The sequence below is a fragment of the Lathyrus oleraceus genome, chromosome 3 (assembly GCF_024323335.1).
Source record: "Lathyrus oleraceus cultivar Zhongwan6 chromosome 3, CAAS_Psat_ZW6_1.0, whole genome shotgun sequence".
NCBI classification, from domain to species: Eukaryota; Viridiplantae; Streptophyta; class Magnoliopsida; order Fabales; family Fabaceae; genus Lathyrus; species Lathyrus oleraceus.
The window spans coordinates 495,200,202-495,219,043 of NC_066581.1; the positions used below are offsets into that span (position 1 = coordinate 495,200,202).

Genomic DNA, 18,842 nt, shown 5'->3' on the forward strand with positions numbered 1-18,842 from the left:
TCCTGAACGTGAAGGGGATGTGTTGAAGAATTTTACATTGAAAATAATATAGTCTTAATATATATTTATAAATGGAACAATCCTCATCTTACGTATTAATTTAATTTTGTAAGAGTGAGTTAATCTCAACCATTTTTAAATAGTCCAAACAATCTAGGATGCAATTTATTACCTCATAAACTTTTTAGAATTTGACCGAAACAGTGATGAGACATGCCCACAAATAATATCACTTTAAAAATTGAATAATATATTTTAATTATGAATAAAAAATATATTTTAATTATGAATAATATTAAGACACTAATCACTTTATATAAACTATTCTATTAAAATAGGTTTGATTAATGGACTAAAGGTCTGAATACAAATTAATCCTACAAAAGAAATAGTTACGATTAAAATAAATTATTTTCAACTAGTGAATAAGTTATTGCTGGCCAACCTCTTAGTTAGAAGATTGACCATGTTGCTTTGAGAAGAGACATATGGAGTGGAGATAATATCATTTTTCTATTTTCTTTATTGACGTGTATCTGCCAATTTCAATATGTTTAGTTTTTTCATGATGCATTAGATTAAAGGATATGTTAATGTTAAATTTATTATCACAATAAAGTCTCTTTGATTTATCACTCTCTATTTTCAAGTCTTTTAAGATCATTTTCAACTATAGTAGTTTGCATTATCCTTCGTGCTATTGGTCTGAACTGAACTCCGCTTCCGCATTGAGTCTCAATACCACACTTTATTTTTTACTCTTCCTAATCATAAGATTCCTATCCAAAAAAAGGCAATATCATGCGGTTGATCTCGTATTCACACTTGACCTGACATAGTTAACATCATTGTATGCTTTAATACCCACACTTTCATCTCTACTTGGAATTCTTTTCAAATATTGCACAATTCAAACCGCAATTTGTAAATGAATCCCCTTTGTTTAGTGCATGAGTTGGTTGACTAAGTTTACAATAAAAGTAACATCATGTCTAGTATGTGATAGGTAATATAAGTTTTCCATCTAACCTTTGACACATTTTTACCACAATATTTTCTTGTGTTTTTCAACTTTACATTTGGATCAATAGGTGAATTTGCAGATTTGCATACTGTCTTGTCAGTTTTTTTTCCAGAAGGTCTGTAATTTCTTCTCTTGAGATATGAAGATTCCTTTCCTAGAGTGAGCAACTTCGATTTTCAAAAAATACTTCAACTTTTCCAAGGTCTTAATCTCAAACTTTTGTGTTTGTCTGAAAGTTGTTGTTCCCCTTCATCATCACCTATCACTTTAATGTTATCCACATACTTCAATAACACTGTTATTCCTCTTGTTTCTAAGGACAGTTGAAAGATATAAATTTATAGTGTAGTGGTGGTACTGAGTTGAATTTTGGTTCATGTTTATAAAATAATTAAATAACTAAATCGTGAATTGTCAACTTACATGTAACATCAGATTTGACTCTTGAATGAGTAGATTTAACAATGATATTCTTTTTTGTATATACTAAATTTTTTTCATATTCAAGAAATTTTAATTTTCAACTTTTGACAAATGAGGATGAAAAGCTTTCATATATATATATAATAGTTGAAGTGGGAAATTGCAATTTTTTTTTTAGTCATTTATGCTTTTTGTTCAATAACATTCGCGATAGAATTTGAGTGCGGGACGGTATAGAAAGGCGAAAACTGAATTAGTCCAAGTGATTTAAGTGAAATGTCAATTTTTGTTTTCGACTATTCCATTTTATTGAGGTGTACGAGGACATGATGTTAAGTTATGAGTTTATGAGTGAAAAGTAGTGAGAGTAAGTTATGGTTAGAGATATTGCGTGTGATCAGTTATATATGAGGGACATTTAGAGACCGGTTAAGAAATGTGGTTGGACCTAACTCAATCTACAAAATCGGTTGGTAGAGTGAGGATTACCCCCATTTATAAACACATGTTCGGACCATATATTATCCGATGTCAAACTCTTAATACCATCCAACAATAAATGATGATTCCTAGTGTGGATCGAATATGGGTCTAGAAGTTGCAAGTGCATTGTACTTTTTATTATTGGGGCTCTAGCCGATCAGAAACATCTATAAAGGGCTTGCCAAAAATGACACATTCATATTGAGCATGATCAGAAAATAAGCATCAATTGAACTCTCCTACTCTTAAGTATTGCAGGATGTTCATTATATAATACCAATAATAGCTACCATTTTACCAACAAACGTTAAATGATTATGAATCAGTATTTCAATAACAATGATTCATAAAAGATAGGGAAATTTGGACTTTGCAACATTCTATTAACAGAAAATTCTCACAGCATATAACTTTAAAGGATTCACAATTTTAAGCAAACACAAATCAAACATCAAACACGAAAGCCGAATCAGAGGCAATGATCACTACTCAGTGAGATAGATATTGAAATGCAGAATGGTGTCAGCTCCATCTGTGGTATGTTGATCCTCCTTCAGAAGTGTCTCAACTGCTGCATATCCTCTAGCATTCTCAAACTTCCCAGTCCCACCGATCACCGCTACCTCAGATTCCAACGACGCCGTCCTATGAATCCCAAACAGGCTTATAGTGTCATCAACTCCATCATGATGCTCCTCACCATGCACCAAAACCGTAAGCACAATCGTCTTACTAGTACCGTCCAGCGAACTTGCCAAGTAAAAGCCTTGCGCTCTTCCAATCACAGAAGAATCAAGTTCATGCTCTTCTGTTAACTGGTCATCAATCACCGTGGCAGAACCAAACATGAGCTTCTGAATTGTGAACCCGCCGGGTAGATTTCCCGCGGAAACAAACGGCTGGTTGTTCCCGCCGGAGACAGTGTTGCTAGTGCCACTGTTTTTGAATACAGTTGAAGATTGTGCCGCGTTGAGGCCTACGAGGTTAGGTAGATTGTTGCTCGTGACAATGCCGTTGAGTTTCGGGTTAACTAGTGGAATTCCTCCGGTAATCGGGAAGAGATTGTTGTTGAGCTTGGAGAACGGTAAGCCGGTTACATCAGTGTTTGCTACAATTCCTGCTACCACTCGCGCCGATGGATGTGATCCACCGAGGATATCATGCATGAAGAAAGACAACGACGGCTCTTTCGCCACAGGCTTGGCTGTCACCACCGGGAGTGGCGCCTCAGCGTCTGGTGTTTCGTCTGTGGCCGGGCTTCCAACTGGTGCGATATCCTCAGCTGGTGCCAGTTCATTTTCAGAAGGGTCTACATTGGGATCTACTTCACCGGATACCGGTGTCACAGTGTTTGTAGCTGCAGGTGTTACGCCACTTGGCGAAGTGGTAATAGGGCTTACTTGAGGTATGGTTGTAGCAGAAGGAATGGCAGCGGCAGCACCAACACCAGGTCCTGGTAGATTGCCTATAGCTTGTGGTTGAGAGTCAAGTTCATCTAGGATTCTTGCGGAGTTCGCAACCAAACAGGTTGTGGTTAGGAGGAAGAGGCAAAGTGTGATTTTCCATGTGTTAAGATTGTGTAGAAAAACATTGGCCATTTCTTGCTCACTTGAACTTGTATAGAAATGAGAATGAGTTTTGTTAGGATTTTGATAGAATGAGAATTTGTTGTTGATGTTGATGTTGAAGTATATTTCTGATTGTGATGTTATATATAGATAGATATACAAGTGGAGTTGATAGAATATTTGGTTAAGGAAAATAATCTTATTGGAGTTGTTATGTTTGTTATATGTGTTTTGGTTAAAACAACTCCTCAGTTGTTAGTATTATTGGTATTTTTTGGTAATCATTTTATCACATTTCATTCTTTTAGATTTAGATTCACGTTGAAAACCAATAAAAGAAGCTAGAGATATGAAATATATAAGCACTTTTCTTTTTGGTTGAAAAATGTAAGCACTTCAAAGATCTTATATTGGAGTTGAGATAGTTATGGAGCTGTAATCAAAACTAAAGTTTGCTAGGTTTCAGAATGAAAATAAACATTTCAATAAGATTGTATTTGCTTCCATGATCTCCAAAAGTTATTAATTTGTTAGAGATTTTGGCTGCCTAATAAGAAATAACATAAACCGCAGCTAAATTTGTAAGTAAAATTACATGTAAAAACATAATAATAAAAAAGAAACAGCAAGTCAATTCATTTTTAAAATATTTTAAAAAATTATTAATTTAGTTTTTATTAAATTGCTAAAGTTTATTATTTTTAAAATATATTTTTAATATTTATAAATTATAATCTATATTAAACATCAAATACTCATGATTAGAGGGTGAGAATAAGTCAGAGAAACTAGCAAGGACCAATAGCCTAGTCTACACACACCCATACCAGGCAAGATTTTATTTAGAGAGTTGCTCTTTAAATTCCATGGGGTGCTTCTTCACAAAAGTAAAAAGTCACAAATGTCCTTAGCGTCTGAAGATATCTCTAGACACACATTTTTTTTCACACCCATCAATGCATATTGATGAGGCACCCTTATTTTACCGAAATTTAATCCGAAAATGTATCTCCGTATCAACATTAGGGTGAGTCTGGAGATTAAAAATCTTTGATTAAAAATTCAAGGAGTTTTACAGAGATGCATCTTCGGACGTGTTTATTTCATATACCCACGTTAGACCCTTCCCTATTCCTTCTTCATTTGCTTCAAGGTTCTAAAACCCCATTTGAACTCTTCTGCTGCAAATTCATTCCAAACTCCATTTGAGCAAGTTTATTAAGGTTCATTTTTCAAGTCACTAAATCTATTCTACTTCATTTGTTGCAAAGTCACTCACTCCATTCAAGCTTTTCATCCATAACTCTAATTTGGTAAGTTTCTCATTTCCTTTTTTTTTTTGAGATTTGAATGATGTTTTAGGTAACATAAGTCGTTTAAGATGCATTAGATAGTGGTACATTTGAAATAGGTAGTCGATAAAGATATGCATTCCCATTTGGTTGGTGCTTAGGGCATCAATAAAGTTTCTTCCATTTTTGCAGCTCCCGAGTTTATCCGGAGACACATCTCTGAATTTTGTCTGAACTGGTTTTCAGAGATGTATCTCCGGGTTTAGCCTTACTCCACTTTGACTGCATTTTGATTTGATTTTCTGGTTTTATTACTGGTGCAATGACTGAAAACAACCAGGACAAAATTAGGCATGACCGTGTGTCCTAACACGCATCTGTACGACGTGAGAGGGCTAGGAGCATGGTTACGGGGCTACAAGTTGATGCTACCTCGTTGATGGTTCACAAGGACGAGGTTCACAACCATCTGCTTCTACTTCCTGAAGTCGTCTATCTCAGGCTTCTACTTCACGGGAATCCCCTACAACCCTTGAAGCTTATGAAGCCAATAAGGAGGAACCCACTGTTGATGTTGATGCCCCTGTAGATAGTTATCCAAAAGGCCCATTTGACACCTCTTTACTTCATCTCTTTGGAGACCATGATGCTAGGCATGTTTAGGATGAAAAGGTATATTTATTTACTTTTACATTACATATGTTTTATATTAATTTAATCATGATTGACTATGATATATTTATTTTTACAGGAGCATCCATGTTTAAAATTTGTAAACCACAGAAGGAAGATTTTGGAACTGGAAAAACCCGAAGATGACTGGTTCAAGATTGTTCTTCGCTATTTTGGGATTGCCGAATTATGTGTTGCTGTGCACACTACCATAAACCATTGCATGCATGCAGAATTTACAGAGAGATGACATTCAGAGACATAATCTTTCTACCTTCCTCTAGAAGAGATGCCTATCACTCTGGATAACGTCTAATGCCTCCCACATCTTCCCATAAGTGGAAAATTACTGGTCCACATAAGGATCAATTAAGATGAAGCCATCGAGATGATGGTCCCCTGTTTGGGAGTTGACCCAACCGAGATCACAAATGAGGCAGCTTATACAAGAGGTGTTCATGCTTGTCGCACCGCAAAAAATACAGAGTCGCCACTGGATTTTATTTATTCCAAAGGAAAGTAAAAATATCGATAATACACTAAATAATGGTCGTCGCAACCAAGACCGGATCCGAGAGTCGGTTATGCAAGGGGAAGGTATTAGTACCCTTCACATCCGTTGTACTCAACGAGAACCACTTTGCTTGTTCTCTATGCGAATGGATGTTGCTATCTGAAGGTTACTTGCTATTGGTTAATGGAGAAAAAAATAAGTTTTAAACTAGTGAGTTCGCCAAGATCTTGCAATCCTGTGCCTACATATCCTTATATTGTAATAAGGAAATCAAAGCTCTGTAGTTCCGAGTATAAAATAAGTGTGTGTTGGTTATTTTTAGTAGACAGTGTTAACGTTCACATTCTAGCAATTAATATTGCTTGTATGCTCACGCATGGGAGACTTAAGCATTTGTTTGTTTGCGGTAAAATGCATGACCTTGGATGTCATTCTAGTAGTTAAACGGGACTTATATGCTCGCGCATGAGAGGCTTAAGCGTTGTTCATACCACGGTAGAATGGAAGTAACATGTCCTTTGTGAAAAGGTTTTTGATGACGCCCTAGGCAAAAAATTGGATTTGATGAGTTATGGTTGACTTTAGAGTCAAAAACAAGTATTAGACCACAAGCTAGGTACGGCCGGCAACCTAAATACTTGAGAATGTTGTGCACAAGCACGTATACCCCATATTTTCTTTCGATTTATTGTGAAAATGTTTTGAAAAGTCACTTGACGCTGGATCAAGTGTTTGGAAATTTTGTTATGAAAGGTGCGAGAATGAGATAGAGATAGAGATAAAAGTGCGGGAATGGAATAGAATGAATGAGATACTTGACGTTGGATCAAGCACTCGCGTTGCTTTCAAGTGAATTTGATTTGTAAAAACAATTGACGTTGAATTAGTGCGTTTTTATTCTTTGAAAAAGTTCTTTTTATCGTTTGATTTTATCTTTTAGTTAACATGCAAAGGAAAGCAATAAAGGAAAGTAAGTCCTAAACCATAACATGTTCATGGGAATGGAGGACATTGTACCCACAATGGGGGAAATGAATTACAAACCATACAAAAAATGGGAGAGGTTCATACAAGCTTACATTAGTACCATGCTTAAAACAATCAATTGACAATGGTAGAATTAAACATATTCAAGATCATAATTCATGCATTCAAAATGCAATCAAGAATGAAGGAATTAGTTTCTAATGATTTTTTAATTGAAAATTAAAGTCTCAAGTAAAATTCTATCATAACCATTTTTTTATGTGCATTTTCCATGAGTTAACATGGCATGGAAATGAATTAATGAATTTATTATGCATTTATATGAATTAAAATATGCATGTTCATGAATTAAAAGCATATCAAGAATTGACAAAGAAATGGTAAAAAATAAGAAATAGAGTAAAAACAATTAAATATGCAGGGGTGCATAACCCAGGGGTCTGCAGCCTGGAAATAGAGGCTTTGGGCCTAACAGAAAAGGCCAAAACACAAGGAGTTGTTATTGGGTTTAACAAAGGTGTAGTCTAGCAAAAGAGGGTGTGTGGAAAGCAAAACAGTGGGCTTAATGACCTAAGTCCAACCTAATTTACAAGGGAAGGTAGACAAATTCAGCAAAAGCAAACTTGTTTATATTCATGTCAAAAGAACAACCACCACCGGAGCTCCGGCTCCACCGCATCGGAGGCGAAGGAGTTGGTTGGAATCAATAAATAACACCACTTTTCTACTCCTCTCAACCTCTCCTATCCTAATCTCTCATCAATTCTTACCAAAGGTTAACCATTTCTGAAAATTGGAGCACTAAAGCTACAAACCCTTAGTATAAAAACTGAAATCAAATGGGGATGAGAGAGAATCAAGCCACCAAGTCTTAGGGCTTTGATTCTCCGATGTACAAGCTACATTGTGGTATCAAAAATTCAACAAGCAAGAAGGGATAAAAATCAGCCGATCTGCAAGACGAAGGATTGTCTTGAAACTTGCTGAAATTTGAAGATGGTTGTCGTACCTCGAAAAATGAGAACACGACGCTCGCGAAGCGCAATCGTGCGCTCACGGGATGGATTGTATAGAGTCGCGACCCAACTTTATTTATTTCCAAAGAGGGAAAGAGAAAATATCGATAAAACCCCTAAAAGAAAGGATAAGATATGGTCATCACAACCAATATCAGGGTTCAGGAGGCGGTTACGCAAAGGGAAGATCTTAACATCCCTCACGTCCAATGTGCTCAGCGGGAACCGTTTAGTTAGTTTTTATTTGAATGTTAGCTTATGTTAGTTTGCGATCTTCTACTTATTTGGGATAGACAAAGAGGGAGAATAGAAATGCTTTTTTTAAAAAAATTTATTAATGAGAAAGAACCTAAAAAAGTTTTTATTATTAGGGGGCATGACAAGATTCTGCAATCCTGCTCCTACGTATCTCCAGGTGAAATAGAGAATTCAAGGCTTATGTAGTTCTGGTAGAAATGTTATTTGTTGGTCGATTTTAGCGAAAGCTATCTTGTATTAATCGACGAAAAACATTGTTTTATCCAAAACAGGCAAGGAACATACGTTTGCATCACATTGAATAGATTTACAAATTAACATTCATGGGAAAACATCACTCATCTCAACTCAACGATTGTGGATGAAGCATTGTTTTGCATCATCTTAAGACAAAATGTCTTTTGTTTATAAAAAAGTTTTTGAGATCACACAACGGCGAGAAAAAAAGTTGGGTGTATTTTATAGGTGAACGACGAATGTTTGATGAGAACAAGACCTAAGTCTTGGGATCAATCATTTGGGGTTCCACCAGAATGCTAGATTCTTACGGTCATTTTGCATTCAAGATTAATTGAGAATATTATTTAATGGACAACAAACGCTTAATAAGAATCAATTGTTGATGAGTTATGCCAGAGTGCTTGATCCCAACGACTCTTATTTGTCCAAGTTGATTTAAGAGTTTTAAGAACGAAAGAAAAGAATGAACGGTTAACAAAAAACGTGTGGCTTGAGACCGATCATTCGAGGATTCCAACCGGAATGCTAAATTCCAACGGTCTACTTCTTTCGTATTTGCTTAAGAAAAAGAATTTGATATTACGTTTGATTTAGGAAAAATCACTCGATATTGATCGATGTTTGATTCGTTATTTTAAAAAATGATTTGAGAAATGGTTTGATTGATGACAGTTTGAAATTGATTAAAATTGGAAATGTGGTAGTGAGAAATCGGGTATGATTAGTTACATGTATGAAATGAACATGGATGAAGAGTATAACTAATTAATCGACTAAACATATTGAAATCAAATAATCAAATAAATTACTTAATTTTAAAAAATTAATTAAATACTAACTTTAAAATAATCAAATAAATCAAAAAAGTGTAATAAAAATAAAATAACAAATAAATAAACAAAGAATAAAAGTAATAATAAAGAACACCACATAATAAGGGTATAGATAAAGACATTAGGGGATAAAATAAATGACGATAAACAAATAATAATGAAATAGAAATAAATAATAAAATAAATAAACATGAAATAAATAAAGAAAATAAATATAAAGATTTTGAAAGTTAGCTTAAAAGGAAAATTCTTCTTAAGTTTGTAACTAATAATTTCTTTTTATATTTTTCTCTTAATAAAAAAAATATATAAGCACAAATAAATTTAAACACAAGGATGAAACAAATAAATGAAATCTCTCTCTTCCTTTTTTTAGATTTATTATTATTATTATTATTATTATTATTATTATTATTATTATTATTATTTTATTGAAAAAATTAAAACAAATTAATGATCACAATATTCACATTTATTATCATTATTTTTAAACATTAGGATCTTTTTATATTTCTCTTTTTATTATATATAAAAAACTAAGTATATATAAATCTAAATCTAAGATAAAAATTAATTAAACATTTTTTTTTTTACTTTATAACAATAGATATCATCTGTACTATATTTTATTATCATTTATCATATTTTATCAATAAAAGAAGGACAAACTAAAATAAAAAATATAAAAAAACAAAAAAGGCTTAATGGAGTAGAGCGGGGGATACATTTTTTTTGAATGGAGATTGATGAGAATAAATATAAAACAAATAATATATAAACACCTAACCAAAATAAGTAAAAAAAAGGAAAATGAATATTAGTTACAAAATAAAAAGATTTTTTTTAAAATAAATTTCTTTGGTGTTTTTTTAAGGGGTAAAATTATTATTATTACTAGCGTTCGAACGGGCACTCTGTGCCCGTTTGTCCGCTTTTTTTACTACGCTAACGCGTGAAAATATTAATAGCGTCTTTTTTTTATATGTTTGATTTTAATATAAATTATTTATATGATAAATTATATTGGTATTTATTCAGATACATATTAAGTTTTGTTTGCAATATGTAATATTCGCACATTAAATTGTGTTTGAATTGAGAAAACCGCATTTTGACGTGACTTTGTTCAACCAATTGTGAGTGGAATAATTTGGTGATTAGGAATACCATATATTATGAAAAAAAGAAAATATGTTACACCAAAATTAAGTTTTGTCTTTATATAACTTTATAGATAGTTGAAAATCATAATTTTTTATAGATAAAATAAGATAAAATATGTTTAATAAATGATTAAACATAAACATTAACTGAGACATTAAGTGATATTGTTATATTTTTTATTGCGCAAATGCGTAAAAATATTAACAATGTCTTTTTGAAAAAAATATATTTTAATATACATTATTTATATGATCAAACATGTGATATCTGTTCAAATATATATATTAAATTTTATTTATAATATGTAGTATTATGTCAATGTTTGAAAATTAAAATAGATATATTATTTTTAAAGTTATCAATAAAAAGGCATTATTCAGTCTATAAAAATATATAGATTAAATAATTAAAAATTGTATCTCTCAATTTACTAAACAAATAAACATAAACATAAACATTAACTCTCTCCCACTCTCTCTCCTCTCCTCTCCCCTCTCTCTCCTCTTCCCCCTCTCTCTATCTCCTTTTCCCTCTTCCTCTCTCTCTCTCTCTCTCCCTCCATACCTCTTCCTATCCCTCTCTCCCTCCTTCCTTCCATCCACTACGCCAAAAACTGGAATAGACAGCGCCCCTTAGAGGGCGCTTTATTACAAAAGCGCACTCTAAAGTGAAGAGAAAAAATAAGGAGCATACTATTGGAATAGACAGCGCACTTTAGAGGGCGCTTTTGTAACAAAGCGCACTCTAAAGTGAAGCGAAAAAATAATGAGGAAATGGAGGGACACCAATAGAGGACGCTTTATTGAAAGCGCCCTCTAAGGGTAACCTTAGAGGGCGCTTCTAAAAAAGCGCTCTCTATGTCCATGTACATTTCCAGTTTATAAGGCGCTTTTGGAAAGCCTTAGAGAGCGCTTTTAGAAGCGCCCTCTTAGGCCCCCTTTAGAGGGCGCTTTTGTAACAAAGCGCCCTCTAAAGTGAAGCAAAAAAAAATGAAGGGACAACAATAGAGGGCGCTTTTGTGAAAGCGCCCTCTAAGGTTACCCTTAGAGGGCGCTTTTGAAAAAGCGCTCTCTAAGTCCATGTACATTTCCAGTTTAGAAGGCGCTTTTGGAAAGCCTTAGAGAGCGCTTTCAGAAGCGCCCTCTTAGGCCCCCTTTAGAGGGCGCTTTTTTAAAAAAAGCGCCCTCTAAGGTCCCCTTTAGTAAACATTAAAATTATAACATATACTGCATGTCTCTTTATTTTCCCTCTCTATAAGCTATTTCGTTTACGTAACTGGGTTTTCTCTCAACTGCGATTACTCTCTACTGCGATTACTCTCGTCCTCCGTTCGTTCTCCCTCCCTCACCGTCATCGTCGCCGTTCGTTCTCCCTCCCTCACCGTTCACGTTCACTGCGTTAACCTCTTCCACCGTCACTGTTCACTTTCTTCTCCATCGTTACCGTCACCTTTAAGGTATTTCTCTTCTCCATCGTTACCGTTCACTTTCTTCATGTGTTTGATTAGGGCATTTTCTAAACTTAGTTTTTCATTTTGTGCATTATGTTGATTAATGTTGTTTAGGGCAAACTAAGTTTTTTATTTCTGATTGAAAACTGATATATTTGAAGTGTGTTTGAGCTTGTGCTTGGAAGTTTGATGATTATGGATGCAAGTTTGTTCATGTTCCAAACACCATAAGTTTGCATTGGTCTTTTGCATGCAGTAGGTGTGTGTGAGTTTGTATTCAATAATGATAAAAAAAAAGAGTTTAGATTGTTGTAACATGAGAGAAATGGAAGGTATATGAATGTGTTCACGTATTGAATCATTGTCTTACTTGGGTCTTATTGAATCATTTCTATATTACAGATAAAATGGCTAACCAAGACGATACCCATGCCGCGAATGAATCACGTAATAATGTTGAAAAAGAAATCAAACGAGGATTGACTGTTATGAAGTCAATCATTCGTGCAAGAGACAAGGGTGTAAAATTTGAAGTACATTGGAGTGCTGAAGACCAACTAATTGAGCCTAACGGTTCAATGTTGGCAAGTTACATTGGTTTCCTTGTTCGCCAACATATTCCGATTACATGTGATAATTGGAGAAGTCCGGACTTGAAGGTTGGCAAGGAAAAAATATGGTCGGAGATACAGGTACTTACCATATATTGTTATATGTTTTTTTTGTTGACTATTTGTTAACCATATATTGTTATAATATTACTTTATAATAACACACTCCATTTGTATGTTTTTTAGAGATCCTTTCACATCGATGAAAGCCGGCAAAAATATTGTATTCAATTGGCCGGAAAAAGACTCCGAGGATTTCGATCCTTTTTGTGCAACAAATTTCTCAAGGATGAGGAAGGAAAATTTGTTGAAGGAGAACGGCCAATGAAATATGCCGAGATTATTTCAGCCGATGAATGGGATAACTTTGTCGCCAAACGAAGAAACGAAAAATTCCATGTAATGTCTATTAATTATGGTATTATACAATTGTTAAGTTACTTGGTTCTAATATGCCTTAAACTTTTTTATCCAGGAAGTAAGCGACATAAATAGGAAAAGGGCATCAAAACCCGCGTATCCGTACAAAAAAGGGCGTACGGGTTATGCACGGTTACAACAAAGAATTGTGAGTATATTCAAATGCTATGAGCTTATACATTGTCACAATATGTTATAATTGATGATCTTATAATCTAATTCAATGTGTATCTAGCCGAGGAGAAAAGTGACGCAACATCTCTTCCGGAGCACGTATTATGGAAGGCTGCTCGGGTTGGGAAGGATGGGGTTGTCGTTGAAGCGGTCCAAAATGTTTATGACGAATGTGTAAGTATATGTAACATTATTTCTTTAATTATATCGAAAATTTTGTTAGACATATAATTCATTTTTAATCTCCTCTAATAATATTTCAGGAGACTTTATCCCAAACCGTACCTTCAACCGAGGTCCAGGATTGCAGGAGCGTACTTAGTCGAGTACTAAATGTTCCTGAGTATTCCGGTCGTGTGAGGGGTAAAGGTTTTGGTGTGACTCCGTCGTCATTTTATAAAAAAACCAAAACAAAAAATCCTACCAACAAAGAGGTGATGGAGACCTTGGCGGAGTTAAGGGCACAAGTACTCCAACTGCAAAACGAGAATGCAAGGTATAGAGAGGAAAGGTGCGCTTCCGAGGCAAAAGATACTAGTGACCGAGCTAGTATCAATCATCAACCGAAATTTCCCGAGGTAATTATATATGTTATTATGAAATTAAAATAGCACTTTTTTACTTGACACATATACAAGTTAACAATAACATTTATTATTGGTTTAGGGCATTTCACCTTGTCAGCTGTATCTATCGTCACCAACTTATCGCATGGTTGGCAAGGGAAAAGTGCACAATACTTCGGGTGAATTACTTCACCATAATCCCCTCCCGGTGGGATTTATGAAAGTTTCGGTTGACCTCGTATTAGATACGGACGCCCGTCTACCATTACCCGACGTTGTTTCAGAGACAACGTTGATGCGAGATGCAGTCGGATCCTTTGTTGGTTGGCCGTCAGATCTAATTTTCCCTGATGCCGAGGTATATATGTTCTAAATGATTATGAATATTTAGTATTCACATTTCAATTCAGCTACAATTATGATATTTAATCAATCCTTATTACATGGTAATGTTAGACTCCTACAAGACCCACCCCTAAAGCTGGTAAAGGGATTTCAAGACGCATCGAGTCGGTTGCATCTCAAAAAGAGGTACAAATATATATACCCATTGAATTATATACACAACGATTCTTTTGCATCACAAAAAGTAATGATTTATTTTATATGAATTTTTAGGTTCCCGGTTGAAAGTTGAAAAGCGATGGTAAGGATATTCCAACGAAGGATATTCCAACGACGGCCGGGACAAAATCTCAAATTATGATGCGTCTTGAGAAAATGGTGGAAGAGTCCGATATTATGGACGGGTCCATTCGTAGTATAGATTTTGATGAAGGTGTTTTCGGAAAAGCTCATTTCGAAATAATTGCAAAGGAGGACATGCAACAACTTTTTGAGCACGACGAATTGGGCATCGCTATCATTCATACATACATATGGTACTCCGATCAATCTATAATTTACTTAGTTGAACAATTTATTTACACATTTCAATGAGTAGTCTAATATTTATTATGTTTCTATTTAAGGTATATGTATGACAAATTGATGCGGGGAACTGAATTGTGTAACCGTTTCAATTTTATTGCTGCTTCCCGTGTCAACGCAACGTTAATATCGAAAAATCCAACATCCGTAAAGAATGATCTAGTCGATAGATTCATGGCGGCCGGCGATAATACTACACGCAGTTTGTATTTTTTACCGTTTAATTCTGGCAACGGGTTAAATTTTCTTTCTAATAATTTCATTCTAATCTATGTATATCTTTTACGTAGAAAATTTTCATTCATCTAAATTTTTGTTTTATTTTACAGTGGTCACTGGGTGTTGGTTGCTATGGATCTTTCGAGACTAATAGTGTATTATCTCGATTCGTTATCGGGTGATTGGAGTAAATATCCGGGTTTGAAGAAGACGGTTGACACGTAAGTGAAATTCCCCTAAATATTTGTGTGTATTTCTATATTTAATTATGTCTGTCAGATTGATCTCAATATACGTTTTTATTTTGTTAGGGCAATAATAAAATTTAGATCGAAAAAGAATTACCGCATTAGGAAGGAGATTACCTGGGTCAGAGTTCAGGTATATATTAAGTATCTTATTTTTGCTTATAATAGTGTTTGTTTTTTTGCTTATAATAGTGTTTGTAAGAAATTAACTATATATATATTGTTTGTTTTTCTGTGTAGTGTCCTCAGCAAAATAATTCGGTCGATTGCGGATTTTTTGTATTGAGATTTATGAGAGATATCATTGCGTTGAATCGTATAGACATCCCAAAAATGGTATGGAATAATAACTTAGGGTTTATTTTAATATTATCGGATAACTCATCTAATTTGTTACTAAATCATGAATATGTTTTATTCTCTTAATTGTAGTACTTTGAGGAATACAAATCTTACTCAAGAGCTCATTTGGATGAAATGAAGGATGAATTGTGTCAATTCATTGTTGATCAAAGAATCATATAGCTAGGTTGTATATTGTTGTACATATATGTATGGAATGTTGTTGTTGTATGCTGTTGTTGTATATATATTGTATATTGTTGTTGTACTTTTACTAAATCATGAATATGTTGTTGTATATTGTTGATCAAAGAATCATATATTAATGTTGTATATATGGAGGATTAATGTTGTATATAAATGGATTCATGTTGTATATATCAATGGATTAATGGTGTATAACATTGGATTAAAGGATGAAATCAATATGAATTTTACACTTTTGCAGCATGCGAACAAGTTACCAATTAAATATCCACTGTTTTTCAAACAATTTTTTTTAAAATAACTAACACTTTAGAGGGCGCTTTCTGTAGGAAGCGCCCTCTAAACACTTTACATTGAGAACTTTAGAGGGCGCTTTGTCCAGAAAGCGCCCTCTAAACACTTTACATTGACAACTTTAGAGGGCGCTTTCTGCAGAAAGCGCCCTCTAAAGTGTTAGTTATTTTAAAAAAATAAGCGCCCTCTGAACACTTTACATTGACAACTTTAGAGGGCGCTTTTTCCAGAAAGCGCCCTCTAAACACTTTACATTGACAACTTTAGAGGGCGCTTTTTCCAGAAAGCGCCCTCTAAGGTGTCCCTTTATGGACCACTCCAGAGGGCGCTTTTTTCATAAAGCGCACTATAATGTGGCCCTTTAGACAGCGCTTTCTCCAGGAAAACAAAGCGCTGTCTTTACCTATGCCAGCGCCACTTTAAAGGGCGCTTAAAAGCGCTGTTATAGGCCAAAATAAGCGCCCTCTTTTCCCTTATTTGGCGTAGTGATCTCATATATGAGTGGTGTAGTTGAGAGTAACCTAAATTTTAAAAAACAATAAAAAAAATTAATATTCATAATAAATGAATTTATAAATATTCAAAACTAATTTATACATAAAAAAACATAGAAAATTGGAAAGAAACAAAAATTGAAACATATTAATGCAAGAAAAAAAGTTTAAGCAAAAAGAAATAAAAGAGAGATAATAAATAGTGACAAATTCTTTGATACTCATGATAACTAACTGAGTATCGGTACCTTTAATGGAACTCGATTTAAAATATTAATTTATTTTTAAATAAAATAAATATCAAAAGTTATATTGTTTAATTGAATGAAAGTATCAGAACTCAATTAAATTTAAGTGTTCCAGAGTGTTTACCATGAATAGTATTGTTTGTATAAAAAAACAATAGAAGAGAGATAATAAATATAATTGTTTGTATAAATTGTAACATCTTTGTGTATTTTATGTTATAGAGAGATGATTAAGTACTTTAGAATATACAATTATTATTTAAAGTTATAGATAGTCATTGATAGAATAGATTAATCTTATCATCTATATAATTTAATTTGAAGTAGAATGTATAGATATAATTACGGAAAATACATTGCAAATTGAAAAAAAAAATCCAAACAAAAATATCATAAGTTCTCTTCATTTAGTAGTATCCCCTCTTTATCAAAGAAAAGATGAAGATCAAAGATTATTACCGTTGCATTCTTACTACATTGTTGAAGAGACGTTTAATTATTTTAATGTGTATGTGATGTGCATTACATTCTCATGCCAAAAACACTAAAGAACATAAATTCCAAAATAAAATTTTGAAACTTAATAAGGAACAAAAATCATAGAGAAAGAAATAATACTCACCCGTAATTATGGAGAATTAGTGAGAGAGAAAAAAACTGTGATTTTTATATAATTTTTATTTCAATAATTTATTATTATGTTTAGGGTAAAATGGTATATTGTTATAGATGAATGGATGGTAAAATTGAAAGAAAAAAAAGGTTACACCAAAATAATATTTTGCCTTTATATATTGTTATAGATAGATTATAAATTATAGATATAGGACTTCAACTCACTTAATTTATTATTAATACTTTAATGTATTATCTATTACACAACAGTGAGACAACAATTTTGTAAGTAGAATGAATAAACCAACCAACTTAATTTGTAATTAGGAAAAAAAATCATATCCAATATACTTATAAATTTTCCTTTTATGTACATTTTAAACTATTTTCATTTCTTTGGCATAAAAATATATTAGCATATATAAAAAATGATAAAAGATTATCATTGAAAATGATAAAGAGAGAAACTGAATAGAAAAAGAAAAAATCACATCTCAATAGAAAAGTGAAATGCAAATGCAGTTTTTTTTATAAATTTGAATAGAAATATGAATGAAGAAAAAAACAATGTAATAACTCTAGAAAATAACTTTTGTAATCAAACAAAAAAACTATAATAAATATGTAAGAGAATTTCTAATATTTCAAAAAGAAATAGAAAAACAACAATATGAATGTATACTGCGACAATTTGTTCTATTATTGGTTAACTATTAAGAATGATTAAAAATATGTCAATACAAAATGATAATTATCATAAGAACTTAATAGAAACGAGAAATATGCTAGAGAAATGAAACTGACATTTGATAACCTCTTTTCTTTCCACTGTCACACAGAACATCATTTTTGGAGAAAAATGAAGATCGAGAAGAAACAATAGTTGCAATGTTAATAAGTATCCATTGTTTTCCTTATTTATCAGAAATCCAGGTAATTCAGAAACAAGTCATAATTGTTGTTCTACCAAATCTAGACTAAAAATGATTGCAGGGAAAAAGAAAATACTTCGAATAAAGATTTCATGTTAGGCATTCCTCTTAAAGAACATCATTGATTCCACGGTATCAATATTACTTTTGCATGCTTCGATATAATTTTGAATATCTTTATTTATCATAATGTTGTTACAAGTTTGAAACTTTTTGAAGAAGTGTAAAAAACCGAAAAATTGGACCCAAACCAGCATAAAGGGGCATTCCGAGAATTGAACTCGGGACCTCTCGCACCCTAAGCGAGAATCATACCACTAGACCAAATGCCCATGTGTGATAAAAGCTTGAAAACTCTGTAATTGACAGGTAAATTTGAAAACATAAAACATTTAATTGAGTTAAGAAAAGCTTCAATAACCCGTGAAAAACAAAGACTAGAAACTGAAATCACATAAACAAGAAATGACAATTTCATCTTCATTCACGAGCGTCCACATCACCGCCTTAGACACAATAACAAACGTAAACTCTCTCTTCACACTCAGCATCTTCATCGGCTTATCTTTTTTTATATAACATTAAGTATATTACACTTTGTTTACCAATAAAATAGGT

The 18,842-nt window shown here is 33.2% G+C and overlaps 1 protein-coding gene and 1 non-coding gene across 2 annotated transcripts; both read right to left on the minus strand.

Moving 5' to 3' along the window:
* Positions 1-2,279: 2,279 nt before the first annotated feature.
* LOC127128352 (dirigent protein 9) lies at positions 2,280-3,629 on the minus strand. Its single transcript, XM_051057609.1, has one exon. The coding sequence runs from the start codon at positions 3,526-3,528 to the stop codon at positions 2,416-2,418; it is 1,113 nt and encodes a 370-aa protein (XP_050913566.1). The 5' UTR covers positions 3,529-3,629; the 3' UTR covers positions 2,280-2,415.
* Positions 3,630-18,484: 14,855 nt separating this feature from the next.
* TRNAP-AGG (transfer RNA proline (anticodon AGG)) lies at positions 18,485-18,556 on the minus strand. Its single transcript has one exon. It is a non-coding gene; the product is annotated as a tRNA-Pro (tRNA).
* Positions 18,557-18,842: the final 286 nt, after the last annotated feature.